General features: G+C 39.2%; 1 protein-coding gene across 4 annotated transcripts in view; it reads right to left on the bottom strand.

Moving 5' to 3' along the window:
• COLGALT2 (collagen beta(1-O)galactosyltransferase 2) overlaps positions 1-14,460 on the bottom strand; it is a 135,376-nt gene that overhangs the window by 40,663 nt on the left and 80,253 nt on the right. For all 4 annotated transcript variants that reach the window (XM_082401822.1, XM_082401821.1, XM_082401820.1 and 1 more), the window contains one exon: positions 12,473-12,592. In XM_082401822.1, the coding sequence (XP_082257948.1) occupies positions 12,473-12,592 (120 nt within the window). The remainder of the gene's footprint in view (positions 1-12,472; positions 12,593-14,460) is intronic.

Genomic DNA, 14,460 nt, shown 5'->3' with positions numbered 1-14,460 from the left:
CTTTTTGTGAGTGTGTATGTGTATGCTTCTTTGTGTGATTTTGTCTGTATAGTTTTGCTTTTACCATTTGTCCTAGCGTTCTGTCTGTCCGGTTTGTTTTTTTTTTTAGTATAATTTTTAGTGCTTGTTATCACTGGTGGATTTGCTTTTTGGTTTGGTTGCTCTCTTCTTTCCATCTTTCTTTTCTTTTTATTACTTTTTTACTTTTTAATTTTTAACAATATTTATTTTTATTTTTTATTGTAATAACTTTATTTTATTTTATTTTTTTCTTCTTTCTTTCTTTCTTTTTTTTTCTCCCTTTTCTTCTGAGCCGAGTGGCTGACAGAGTCTTGGTGCTCTGGATTGGTGTCAGGCCTGAGCCTCTTAGGTGGGAGAGCTGAGTTCAGGACATTGGTCCACCAGGGACCTACCGGCCCCACATAATATCAGTCAGAGAGAGCTCTCCCAGAGATCTCTGTCTAAACGCTAAGACCCAGCTCCACTCAATGACCAGCAAGCTACAGTGTTGGAAACCCTACGCCAAACAACTAGCAAGACAGGAACACAACCCCACCCATTAGCAGACAGGCTGCCTAAAATCATAATAAGTTCACAGACACCCCAAAACACACCACTGGATGTGGTACTGCCCACCAGAAAGACAAGATCCAGCCTCATCCACCAGACCACAGGCACCAGTCCCCTCCATCAGGAAGCGAACACAACCCACTGAACAAACCTTACCCCTTGGGACAGACACCAAAAACAATGGGAACTATGAACCTGCAGCCTGCAAAAAGGAGACCCCAAACACAGTAAGTTAAACAAAATGAGAAGACAGAGAAATACACAGCAGATGAAGGAGCAAGGTAAAAACCCACCAGACCAAACAAATGAAGAGGATATAGGCAGTCTACATGAAAAAGAATTCAGAGTAATGATAATAAAGGTGATCCAAAATCTTGGAAATAGAATGGAGAAAACACAAGAAACGTTTAATAAGGACCTAGAGGAACTAAAGAGCAAACAAACAATGATGAACAACAATAAATGAAATTAAAAATTCTCTAGAAGGCATCAATAGCAGAATAACTGAGGCAGAAGAACGGATAAGTGACCTGGAAGATAAAATAGTGGAAATAACTACCTCAGAGCAGAATAAAGGAAAAAGAATGAAAAGAATTGAGGACAGTCTCAGAGACCTCTGGGACAACATTAAACGCACCAACATTCGATTTACAGGGGTCCCAGAAGAGGAAGAGAAAAAGAAAGGGACTGAGAAAATTGAGGAGACTATAGTTGAAAACTTCCCTAATATGGGAAAGTAAATAGTCAAGTCCAGGAAGCACAGAGAGTCCCATAGAGGATAAATCCAAGGAGAAACACGCCAAGACACATATTAATCAAACTATCAAAAATTAAATATAAAGAAAACATATTAAAAGCAGCAAGGGAAAAACAACAAATAACATACAAGGGAATCCCCAAAAGGTTAACAGCTGATCTTTCAGCAGAAACTCTGCAAGCCAGAAGGGAGGGGCAGGACATATTTAAAGTGATGAAAGGGAAAAACCTACAACCAAGATTACTCTACCCAGCAAGGATCTCATTCAGATTCGACAGAGAAATTAAAATCTTTACACACAAGCAAAAGCTAAGAGAATTCAGCACCACCAAACCAGCTTTGCAACAAATGCTAAAGGAACTTCTCTAGGCAGGAAACACAAGAGAAGGAGAAGACCTACAATAACAAACCTAAAACAATTCAGAAAATGGTAATAGAAACATACATATCAATAACTATCTTAACTGTAAATGGATTAAATGCTCCATCCAAAAGACATAGACTGGCTGAATGGATACAAGACCTGTATATATGCTGTCTACAAGAGACCCACTTCAGACCTAGGAACACATACAGACTGAAAGTGAGGGGATGGAAAAAGATACTCCATGTAAGTGGAAATCAAAAGAAAGCTGGAGTAGCAATTCTCATATCAGACAAAATAGACTTTAAAATAAAGACTATTACAAGAGACAAAGAGGGACACTACATTATGATCAAGGGATCAATCCAAAAGGATATAACAACTGTAAATATATATGCACCCAACATAGGAGCACCTCAATACATAACGCAAATGCTAACAACCATAAAAGGGGAAATAGACAGTAACACAATCATAGTAGGGGACTTTAACACCACACTTTCACCAATGGACAGATCATCCAAAATGAAAATAAATAAGGAAACACAAGCTTTAAATGATACATTAAACAAGATGAACTGAATTGATATTTATAGGGCCTTCCATCGAAAAACAACAGAATACACTTTCTTCTCAAGTGCTCATGGAGCACTCCCCAAGATAGATCACATCTTGGGTCACAAATCAAACCTTGGTAAATTTAAGAAAATTGAAATCATATCAAGTATCTTGTCCGAGCACAACGCTATGAGACTAGATATCAATTACACGAAAAATTCTGTTAAAAATACAAACACAGGGAGGCTAAACAATACACTACTAAATAACCAAGAGATCACTGAAGAAATCAAAGAGGAAATCAAAAAAATACCTAGAAACAAATGACAATGAAAACACGAAGACCCAAAACCTATGGGATGCATCTAAAGCAGTTCTAAGAGGGAACTTCATAGCAATACAATCCTACCTCAAGAAACAAGAAGCATCTCAAATAAACAACCTAACCTTACACCTAAAGCAATTAGAGAAAGAAGAACAAAAAACCCCAAAGTTAGCAGAAGGAAAGAAATCATAAAGATCAGAACAGAAATAAATGAAAAGGAAATGAACGAAACAATAGCAAAGATCAATAAAACTAAAAGCTAGTTCTTTGAGAAGATAAACAAAATTGATAAACCATCAGCCAGACTCATCAAGAAAACAGGGGAGAAGACTTTGATTCAACAAATCAATAGAACTAGAAATGAAAAAGGAGAAGTAACAACTGACACTGCAGAAATACAAAGGATCATAAGAGATTAATATAGGCAACACTATGCCAATAAAATGGACAACCTGGAAGAAATGGACAAATTCTTAGAAAAGCACAACCTTCCGAGACTGAACCAAGAAGAAACAGAAAATATAAACAGACCAATCACAAGCACTGAAATTCATACTGTGATTAAAAATCTTCCAAGAAACAAAAGCCCAGGACCACATGGCTTCACAGGCGAATTCTATCAAACATTTAGAGAAGAGCTAACACCTAACCTTCTCAAACTCTTCCAAAATATAGCAGAGAGAGGAACACTCCCAAACTCATTGTATGAAGCCACCATCACCCTGATACCAAAACCAGACAAAGAAAGAAAACTACAGGCCAATATCACTGATGAACATAGATGCAAAAATCCTCAACAAAATACTAGCAAACAGAATCTAACAGCGGGGGTTTCTAACAAGTGGGGTTTCTCCCAGGAATGCAAGGATTCTTCAATATACTCAAATCAATCAATGTGATAAACCCTATTAACAAATTGAAGGAGAAAAACCATATGATCATCTCAATAGATGCAGAAAAAGCTTTTGACAAAATTCAACATACATTTATGATAAAAGCCCTGCAGAAAGTAGGCATAGAGGGAACTTACTTCAACATGGCCCTATGTGACAAACCCACAGCCAACATCGTTCTCAATGGTGAAAAACTGAAACCATTTCCACTAAGATCAGGAACAAGACAAGGTTGCACACTCTCACCACTATTATTCAACATAGTTTTGGAAGTTTTAGCCACAGCAAAAAGAAATAAAAGGAATCCAAATCGGAAAAGAAGTAAAACTGTCACTGTTTGCAGATGATATTATGCTATACATACAGAATCCTAAAGATGCTACCAGAAAACTACTAGAGCTAATCAATGAATTTGGTAAAGTAGCAGGATACAAAATTAATGCACAGAAATCTCTTGCATTCCTATACACTAATGATGAAAAATCTGAAAGAGAAATTAAGGAAACACTCTCATTTACCATTGCAACAAAAAGAATAAAATACCTAGGAATAAACCTACTAAGGAGACAAAAGACCTGTATGCACAAAACTATAAGACACTGATGAAAGAAATTAAAGATAATACAAACAGATGGAGAGATATACCATGTTACTGGATTGGAAGAATTGACATTGTGAAAATGACTATACTACCCAAAGCAATCTACAGATTCAATGCAATCCTTATCAAACTACCAATGGCATTTTTCACAGACTAGAACAAAAAATTTCACAATTTGTATGGAAACACAAAAGACCCCAAATAGCCAAAGCAATCTTGAGAAAGAAAAACGGAGCTGGAGGAATCAGGTTCCCTGACTTCAGACTATACTACAAAGCTACAGTAATCAAGACAGTATGGTACTGGCACAAAAACAGAAATATAGATCAATAGAACAGGATAGAAAGCCCAGAGATAAACCCACGCACATATGGTCACCTCATCTTTGATAAAGGAGGCAAGAATATACAATGGAGAAAAGACAGAAGTGGTGCTGGGAAAACTGGACAGCTACATGTAAAAGAATGAAATTAGAACACTCCCTGACACCATACACACAGAAAAACCTCAAAATGGATTAAAGACCTAATGTAAGGCCAGACACTATCAAACTCTTAGAGGAAAACATAGGCAAAACACTCTATGACATAAATCACAGCAAGATCCTTTTTGACTCACCTCCTAGACAAATGGAAATAAAAACAAAAATAAACAAATGGGACTTAATGAAACTTAAAAGCTTTTGCACAGCAAAGGAAACCATAAACAAGATGAAAAGACAACCCTCAGAATGGGAGAATATATTTGCAAACGAAGCAACTGACAAAGGATTAATCTCCAAAATATACAAGCAGCTCATGCAGCTCAATATTAAAAAACAAACAACCCAATCCAAAAATGGGCAGAAGACCTAAATAGACATTTCTCCAAATAAGATATACAGAATGCCAACAAACACATGAAAGGATGCTCAACATCACTAATCATTAGAGAAATGCAAATCAAAACTACAATGAGGTATCACCTCACACTGGTCAGAATGGCCATCAACAAAAAATCTACAAACAATAAATGCTGGAGAGGGTGTGGAGAAAAGGGAACCCTCTTGCACTGTTGGTGGGAATATAAATTGATACAGCCACTAAGGAGAACAATATGGAGGTTCCTTAAAAAACTAAAAATAGAACTACCACATGACCCAGCAATCCCACTACTGGGCATATACCCTGAGAAAACAATAATTGAAAAAGTCATGTACCACAATGTTCATTGCAGCTCTATTTACAATAGCCAGGACATGGATGCAACCTAAGTGTCCATCAACAGATGAATGGATAAAGAAGATGTGGCACATATATACAATGGAATATTACTCAGCCATAAAAAGAAATGAAATGGAGTTATTTGTAGTGAGGTGGATGGACCTAGAGACTGTCATACAGAGTGAAGTAAGTCAGAAAGAGAAAAACAAATACCGTATGGTAACACATATATATGGAATCTAAAAAAAAAAAAAAGGTTCTGAAGAACCTAGGGGCCTGACAGGAATAAAAACGCAGACGTACAGAATGGACTTGAGGACATGGGGAGGGGGAAGGGTAAGCTGGGATGAAGTGAGAGAATGGCATGGGCACATATGCACTACCAAATGTAAAATAGATAGCTAGTGGGAAGCAGCTGCATAGCACAGGGAGATCAGCTCTGTGCTTTGTGACCACCTAGAGGGTGGGATAGGGATGGTGGGAGGGAGATGCAAGAGGGAGGAGATATGGGATATATGTATATGTATAGCTGATTCACTTTGTTATATAGCAGAAACTAACACACCATTGTAAAGCAATTATACTCCAGTAAAGATGTTAAAAAAAAAAAAAGGTGTTAGCCATTGTTGTTATACCCCATCTCCACTCAGCCCAAACTCTTCTCTGATCTCAGAAACTCCAGTCTGAAATTCATAAACTCCCTGATGTTTTCAGTCCCTTCACTTTTTCTGAATGTCTCTTTGCCTTTTTGTTTTGACTAAAACTTGGCTTTCCTTTGAGGACACTGCCTCCCTTTCAGCTGTCAGAGTGAACGCTGATTTTTCTCATGTCCTCCAGTTCACTCCAAACTGTTTCTCTTTCATCCTTCAAAAACTGGCTTCTTTGAAGCATACTTTAGCACTCCGTATCTCCTAATCATGTTCCCTCAGCCACTGATGACTCCAACGTCTGGCTCACAGTTTCACTGTCCCTGCCATCGTTCTTAGAAACCTCAGCATCCACATGGTGGTCCATCCAACAACCAACAACCTAGAACCAACAATCATTCTTTCAGTGACCCACTACCATGTCTGCATCCATCACACCCTTCTTGTTCTCACTCTCATCAGTACCCAACCTAGATTTCATGGTTCATCCCTTGTAAGACCCTTGATTCCCTTTATTGATCTTGCTTGGTAAAACCCCAATCCTAGTTAAACCTGACTGTCCTCTTAGCACCAAGAAGAACACTATGAAGGAAATTCACACAACTGCGTTGACTGAGTCACTTCAAAATTATAGCCACAGATGTCAAATTGGCACTCGATACTGCCAAATGATGCAACTATACTTCCCTAGTAAATTTATTTTCCCATTCCCTGAGAGGTCTATTTTATATCTTGTTCTCTCTCCTGGAATCTTCAACATCTGTCTTCAGCTGTTGACTGGACTATATATGTCATAGAGAAAATGTTTAAAGCCAAACTAGACCTACCTTTTCTTTCCACCTCAAGTCTACAAACCCAGCTGCATCTCTGCCTACACATTCTGCCTTCCCATCTGCGACAGCATCCCTGTTCTATCTAGAACTTGTTTTCTCAAGGATCTTAAATTATCTTTTTTCTACATCATTAAATTCTCCCTATATTTTGGATTTTTCTCATCAGCATACAAACATGCTAAAATCCTACCTCAAAAAAAAAAAACCACAAACAGCATAAAAGACAAAACAAAATGAAACAGAACAGCCTCTCCCTTGATTTGTCACTCTCTTACAGCCACTACCCTACTTCTCTATTCTCATGCCAACAAGAGGCCACTTTCTCATCTCCCCATGGCCCTCTCTTCAGCCCACTCCAATGGGCTTTATTCCAATCATTTGCACTGAAGTGGTTCTTATCAAGGTCATCACAGATCTCTACCTTGAGAGAACCAGTGATCAGTTCTGTATCCTCATTTGACTTCACTTCTCAACAGCATCTGGTTCCTTCTTGAAACACTTCTTAATTTTGCCTTCCAGCTTTCCGGCTGTTTGTGTCCTCCAGGGATCTGTCCTCCACTCTCTCCTCTTCTTTTTCTATGTTCTCCTACTAAACAAGTTCACACTGTTCCATGGCTTCAAATATCCTTTTAATGCTGATAACTCTCAAATGTTTGTTTCCAACTGGAGTCTCTTCCCTGAACTCCAGATTCATATATCCAAATATCTCCTAACCTTTCAATTTAGATGTCTAATAATTATCTTAAGCTTATATGACCACAACTTCCCTCCCTAAGTCTTTTCCCATAAAGCCTTTCCCATTTCATTAAATGGTATACTAGGCCAAAATCCTGGAGTCATTACTGATTCCTTTCTTTCCTTCATGGGCTGCATCCAGGTCTCTGTATGTCCTGTTGGCCCTACCCCCAAAATATATCCCAAATCCACCTACTTTTCATCACCTTCCTACTACAGTTTGCATTCCAACCACCATCATCTCTCACCAGGAGAGATGTACTAGTCCCTTTACACTCTAGTATCCACACCCCAGCCTGAGTGATTTACCTAAATACATAAATCACATCATGCCACTCTCCCTCCCCCACCCACATGGAATCCCGTTACCCAAAGAATAAAGTCCAAATTCCTTATTGTGGCCACAACCCCATCTCCTACTCAACTTCTCATTCTGTACATGCCAAACACACTGGCCTTTTGTTCTTGGAGTACCCCAGGCTGTTTCCTAACAGCCTCTGCATGTGCTGTTCTTTCTGCTTGAAACACTCTTCTCCCAAATATTCATGTGGCTACTTCCTTGATATATTGTATATTTCTCTGTGTTGGAATATAAATTCCTTGATGGCAGAGCTTCTGCTGGTTTTGTTGACTGCTGCATCCCCAGCATATGAACAATCCATGGAACATAGTATGTGTTTAATAAATACTTATAGCCTGATGCTCTCTTCTAAAGCCTTCCTTGCATCCTTACTGCTTTTAGAATGGGCATTGTACTTTAGCTGAGCATTCAAGAATCATAATGATTAAACCACTCCAACACTCAAACTTTATTGCCTTCTACTGTTTAAAGCCTACTCTCTTCCAGGGTGTGAATGCTTTTTTTTTTTTTTTTAACATCTTTATTGGAGTATAATTGCTTTACAATGGTGTGTTAGTTTCTGCTTTATAACAAAGTGAATCAGTTATACACATACATATGTTCCCATATCTCTTCCCTCTTGCATCTCCCTCCCTCCCACCCTCCCTATCCCACCCCTCTAGGTGGTCACAAAGCACAGAGCTGATCTCCCTGTGCTATGCGGTTGCTTCCCACTAGCTATCTATTTTACGTTTGGTAGTGTATATATGTCCATGCCACTCTCTCACTTTGTCACATCTTACCCTTCCCCCTCCCCATATCCTTAAGTCCATTCTCTAGTAGGCCTGTGTCTTTATTCCCGTCTTGCCACTAGGTCCTTCATGATGCTTTTTGAACAATGCCTTTGTTCAGTCTGTTTCCTCTACGTATAGTGCCCTCACCATAACGCTCCCTTTGTTTAAACTCCACACTTCTATCAAAGCCCAGCTTAAGAACTGTCAGGCTCTCCTAGATCACATCAGCCCACAGCAATCTCTCCTTACTCCAAATTCCTATTGCCCTTATAACTGCTCCTTTCACAAAGCAATATACTGCATCACTGGGGTCTTTTTTAAATATCTGTCCTGTCTCCCCAGTTAAATATAAACACCCAAAACAGAATTGGTTGTAAAATGTTGTGAATCCCCAGTACCCTCATAGAGTGACTCATACATTGTAGGTAGGCGTTTGGTGTTTGTACATAAATTTTATGCCTCTTCTAATGCTTCAATTGTACAGTCTATTAGCAGCCATTTATTAACTGCCTATTGGGTTCCAGATGAACTAGTGCTTTTAGCATCTAGTTCATCTTTCCTGAGGACACTTGACAGCTATGATTTCATCATCACCAGCCTTTTATTCATCCTACATAGGCCTTCAGTCTGTGTTTCTGCATTATTACCCTCAATGGTTTATTTTCCAATTATTTTATTATCCCAATTATGCTCTGTCTTTTAAAATTCAGGATCTAAAATTTTAACAAAATTATAACTAGAGAAGGTCAATACAAGAATTAAATAAAACGCTATATATAAAGTGCCTCGCACTAGAGTTGGAGTGTACGGGGGATCAATAACGACAGCTATAAATTACAGGTTCTTCCCAAATGAAATCTACCTGCCTAACATAGTGTTGTACATATTTGTAATCATTAAAATTGATTTTGACAGTGTGTGTGTTTCTGTGTACAGAGAACTTTCTGTGCTCTCAGTTCTGTGGGGGAAAAGAAGAGAAGGCAAGGCTCTGGTCAGCCTCTCTGGGCTGACATCTACTTGGAGTCAAGATTGAAAGCCATGGAATGGGGATGATAAGGAGACACACATTACCAAGCATTAAATGGAGTCCTAATAATAGCAACACCTCTTTGTTTTATGGAGTTGATATATATTCTTTTATTTGCTCCTCTCAACCCTGCAAAGTCAGTGTTATTATCTTCACTCCACAGATAAAGGAACTAAAGCTCTGAGAGGGTTGATTCTCCCTTCTTACATGATAGAGCCTGGGTTCAAGTCCATTATTCTGGCTTCATGTTGCATGTTCTTTGCAACACAGTTTTTATTCATTTGCTCATTCTTTCATTCACTTGTCTGGTCATGCATTCAGCAAATATTTGTTTGTTACCAATTATATGTCAGGCACTGTGCTAGGTGATTGGAATAGAAGGCAATAAGATACTGCCCTTGGCCTCTGGGTCTAGAATATAGAGAAGAGGCAGAGACACTACGTATTAAAGAAATTCCTAAGGGCTGGTTCTAGAAATACTATCCCAGTGAACCAGTTGATTATTCAATCCTCATTCCCCCCAAGAATACTCTATTATTCTATTATTATACTCTATTATTAATAGAGTATTAATATTATCATTAATACTTTATTATTTCCCCATTATCTCTATTATTCTCTGTACTCATAGAGAATAGTAGTGATCTCTTGTTTCTGTTTTCAAACTCAGGGACATTGAGACCAGGAAAGACCAAATGGCTTGCACACTATCATGCGCATCAGCAACAAAGGCTGTAATGTCAGGGGTGCTTTGCTCCCCATCCCAGGTATAGTCTACGGATATGCTTTGCTCATCACCACCAATACGTCCCTGGTATACTGGGCTGACTGATGTTTTGCAAACACAATCCTGTGTAAAAACAGTAGGAGAGCTTTCTATTTAAAGGAATCTTCTGATGAATCTTTATAATTATTATTGTCTTACCTTCTGGTCCTAACCATGTTTCTTAAAAGAAAAAATTCTGCTTTCTCTCTATGTCCTTGCTTTTTAATTACTTCTCAAACACTTTAAATTCTGAGTCAGCCTTTTCTGAAACCATTCTTGTTATGGAAATTAGCTGAAAAAAACCCGCTGGACTCTTTTTCAGTCCTTATCTTACTTGAACTTCCTTCCATATCTCATGCTCCTGTTTTCTTAAAATTCTGTGATATCACATTATCTTGTTGATGAATCCCAACTCAACATCTTTAGACTTGACAGAACTTAAGTTTCAGATTCATCTCTCCATCTACCCACTGGGCAACTCATTCATTCATTCAACAAATATTTACTGGGTGCCTACTAGGTGGCAGGGAATGGGCTATATCTTGAGACTAACATGAACAAGGAATTTATTGTCTGGGGGTGAGGAGCAGGAAATAGATATTCACAAGCAACTCAGTGGGTCTAAAAATGAACTCATGATTTTTCTTTGCAAATGTCTCCTTTAATCTACATGCATTTAAAATTCCTGCAGTCATTCCAGACATTCAAGTCAGAACTTACAAGGTTTCCTCTGCCTCCCTTTTGTTCATCCACAAACTCTTGGCTAAGTCCTTTCAAGTCTATGTCATAAGTTTACCTCCATTCCCACTGCTCCTGCCCTAGCTCAGATCCTCACCATCGTTTGCCTAGTTTACCAGGTTATGTCCAAAACGGTCTCTTCACCTCTGACCTAAGACCAGCACCCACTGCCCCATGCTGCTCCATCCGTGTTTCTCTTACCATGAGAGTGACCTTTCTAAATCCCGGCATTTCAACCTTTCAACCTTTCAACCTGACATTTCGCTGCTAAGATCTCCTTAAAATCTCCCTTCCCTTCAGGAAAAGTCCAAACACCTTCTTATACATTAGAGGTCCTTCTAACTGGGCTCCTGCCTACCTTCCAGCCCTGCTTCCCATTGTGCCTCCCCAATCACCCCGACTGCCAACATACACACATCCTATGCTCTAGTGATGAATAACAGAGTTTCTCAGATACTGCATGAAAATTCAGTGCAAATATTCCCTCCTTTGGGTAGCCATTTCCAACATCTTCCCTTAGGCCGAGTGCTTTTGTTACTTTCTCCTTTGGACACCACTGCGCATTACACATAATAATTAGTGTAGCCCCTGATCATTGAGCATTTACCAGTTCTGACATCATGCCAGACCCAGAGGCAATATGATACAGTGTTTAAGAATCTGAGCTTTGGAAATAGCAAGGTTGGTTCAAATCCCAATCTATCATTTATTTAGCAAAATGATCTACAGCAAGATACTTAAACTCTCTATATCTCAATTTCTTCATCTTTAATATGAGCAATAATAAAACCCCTTTCATTGAGCTGTTGTAAGGATTAATGAGACAAAGTACAAAAAATGTTTAGTATGGTATCTGTTACACCATAAGCTATTATTAAGTTGAAGTCATAATTATTGTTTTTGCTAGTATACTTTTTACATATATCATGGGGAATTTGCCCCCAAATCCTAGATGTTTTATCTTCATTTCACAACTAAGGAGGTTAGATTACTTGCCCAAAGTCATATAATTAGAAAGCAACAAAGTTAGATTTTAAATCCATAGACAAAACACCATTATAGCCCTTAGGACACTGTATGAAATGTATTTACTGTGTACCCAGCTCTCCACGTGGAAGGGAAGCTCCCTGAAGGCAAAGACTTTGTCATATTCATATTTCACATAGGAAAAGTTTGAGAATGAATGAACAAATGAACAACTATGTTTCAGCCAAGGCTGACTGATGGCTGTGAGATTCCAGTCCTGGGAGAGGGAAAAAGTGGCTGGTACGCTCACGGTGGCAACGGAACATGAGCCACCACCAGGCCCCTGGGTCACTCACTCATTGCTTCTATCTGCACATGGATGAGGTTCTCAATGTCCTCCTGTAGGGTCTGATGGGGCTTCAGGGGGATGGGCAGGTAGCCGTAGTGCTCTCTGTTGCAGAGGTGCATCTGGATGCCTGAGGACACAAGAGAGGAACAAAACTGGCCAATCAGAAAATACACTTCTTAGTTCTACAATGACAACTAAGAAAAAAGAGACTAGGCTGTGGCCAAAGCTGAGTTTGGCACTGAAATTGAACAAGTAGTTGTTCCGGGCAGGGTGTGTAGATCTCAAAAATGCTCCTTTATTAAGAAAGTGTAACCAGAATTTGGGGCAAATAAAAACCCTGGGCCATTCTTCGGCTCAGAGGAAATTGATTTTTTTCTCTCTGAAGAGAAAGCATCCTTGTGGCCTGAAATGAACACTAAAGGCATGATGGGATCAAAAAGGAGGCAAGGAATTCCCGCTTCAGAGAACAGAATGGAACACTGTAATCCACCTACAGGAAATAAAGAGAAAATGAGGAATAAAAGCCATATTTGATATGAAAGCAAACAGGAAAATCCTGTAAGGCTGACAGATTATTAAAGCTAACTCTAGGCATATGTAGAACAAAAAATAAAAAAGAAAAGAAACTTAAAATTTTCCATGATTCTCCACGGTTTGATTTCTTCTCTTAGCACGCATGGATTTGGAGTCAACCAACAGACATGAAACTTCTATAAAAGAGTCAGAAAGGGACAAAAGAAAGTCTGCATTTCAAGTCCTGTTAAGAACCTTCAGCATGACAATACCAGAGACATAGCACAGCCCTCTTGTTTTCAAAACCCATCTTCACAGCCCCAGCTGGCCCACTCCAAGAGTTATATATAGCATCTGTGTTCAACCAGGTAGCTATGAATATTGGAATCAAGAGGGTCTCAGAGAGATCCAGCAACTGACAGTCTTGACTAATGAAAAGACTGCTTAGGTAAAAGGTGAGTCTGCCAAGATCTGGTCCATGTGTCCAAGCTTCTGATCTGTTAATTTCTATAATCACCTATGCTTTCCAGACAGAGAATTACCTGCATAGCGACTTCTCTATTTTGTGCAGATGAAATTTCCTCCAGTCAGCTGCATCACCTGCCAAATCAGGTGGAGCTGTCTTGTGGCATTAACAGAGAAGAACGAACAAAGAAAAGAGCTCTTATCCTCCCCTTTACTGAACCCGGCTCCCATCAGGGCTGGTCCAGCAAGCACTGTCACTTCTCTTGCCTTCACCAAGAGGACTCACTAGCTCTACTGTTTGCCGACATGAATGCTTCTGAGAAACTTCAAATCCAAACGGACCCTCCTGCAAAGTCGTGATGAATTCAGGAAACAGAAGGGAAATGATTTAATGTTAAGGTTGCCTCTCTACCCTAATTAGGTAAATAATTTTACCATTCGACTTTCCAAAGCTTCAGTAAAAAGGGGAGATGAGACCTAGCCAAGCTATCTATCAAGTGTGAGGGGAGACGAAAGGCATTTTCAGATGTGCCAGGTCATAAATATTTACTTGCCATCACACTTCCTCAGACAGTGACTGGAGGATGTGGAAGAAGAAGGAGAAGAAAGAGGAGGAGGGGGAGAAAAGGAGGAGGGGGAAGATTACAAAAAAAACCAAAAAATGAAAAACAAGGAAGACACAGGACATAGTGAACAGGAGAGTCATTACAGAAGAGAAGAGGAGGGAGCTGCAGCTCCGCAGCTGTGGCACCTCTCACGTTAGAGAACAACAGGAGGCTCCAGGACAGACATCTTTACACACACACACAAAGAACATCTGCTAAATCTGACCATTCTAAGAGGAGTTTTAGACAGTCAGGGATTAGTTTTGGATGGCGTTAGTAATAATAAAACTAAGCAAATAAAAAAGGCAATTGTTAAGTCAGATATGAAAGGAAAACTAGCCATAGTCCATAAATGGAATTAGGTTCACCTGATTATAAGAGCAAAAACACTGACCATGGCTCTTTCTTAAAG

Source organism: Balaenoptera borealis (genome assembly GCF_965194805.1).
Source record: "Balaenoptera borealis genome assembly, chromosome: 1".
Classification (NCBI taxonomy): domain Eukaryota; kingdom Metazoa; phylum Chordata; class Mammalia; order Artiodactyla; family Balaenopteridae; genus Balaenoptera; species Balaenoptera borealis.
Note: the sequence above shows the minus strand (reverse complement) of the source record. Positions and strands in the feature narration are given on the sequence as shown.